At 57.5% G+C, this 630-nt stretch overlaps 1 protein-coding gene across 1 annotated transcript; it reads left to right on the top strand.

Annotated features, from left to right (window-relative positions):
- Positions 1-94: 94 nt before the first annotated feature.
- On the top strand, positions 95-504 carry LOC103918196 (butyrophilin subfamily 2 member A2-like; the record flags this gene model as incomplete). The annotated part of the gene is made up of 1 exon (XM_009325493.1): positions 95-504. A coding segment is annotated over one exon (410 nt), but the record flags the coding sequence as incomplete, so codon positions are not given.
- Positions 505-630: the final 126 nt, after the last annotated feature.

Genomic DNA, 630 nt, shown 5'->3' with positions numbered 1-630 from the left:
GCTCAGACCCTTGAACGCTTCAACCCGTAGCCCCGTGCGGAGAGAGGTCCCTGAGCCACTCTGCTCATCGGATGATTCTCGTTTTCCCCTCCAGTTCCCATTACTGTGAATCCTGACTGCCGAGCCCTGGAGCTCCAGGTGCCAGGGGCTCCAGGTGTGGAGAGCAACGCGTCTGAACCTGCTGGCCCAAACGCTCCCTCCACGGTCCCTGTCCTGGTGGGGAAGGAAGGGTTTGCAGCTGGGAAACACTACTGGGAGGTGGAGGTGGGCCAGCAGCAGGACTGGGTGCTGGGGGTGGTGAGGGAGAAAGGGAGACAGGAGGAGGAAGGGACCCTTCCTGGGGAGGACTACTGGGCTCTGCACAGGTCCCAGGGAGAGATTTTCTCTAGCAAAGGAGACCGCGGGATTGAGAAGCAGCAGGTGAGCTATTCAGTGATCGGTGTGCTCCTGGACTTGGAGGAAGGGCAAGTGAACTTTTATGACGCAGAGCTGACAGCCATCATGGTGAGAATGCCTCTAAGGCTTGGAAAGGAACCTGCAGAAACGTTTTACCCATTTCTATCCAAAAGGGAAGGGGCACTTACACCTCTTATCCGCCCGGTCTTAATCCCTGTCCCTTTGGAGACACTG

Source organism: Pygoscelis adeliae, unplaced genomic scaffold, assembly GCF_000699105.1.
Source record: "Pygoscelis adeliae isolate BGI_AS28 unplaced genomic scaffold, ASM69910v1 C10295991, whole genome shotgun sequence".
NCBI classification, from domain to species: domain Eukaryota; kingdom Metazoa; phylum Chordata; class Aves; order Sphenisciformes; family Spheniscidae; genus Pygoscelis; species Pygoscelis adeliae.
Note: the sequence above shows the minus strand (reverse complement) of the source record. Positions and strands in the feature narration are given on the sequence as shown.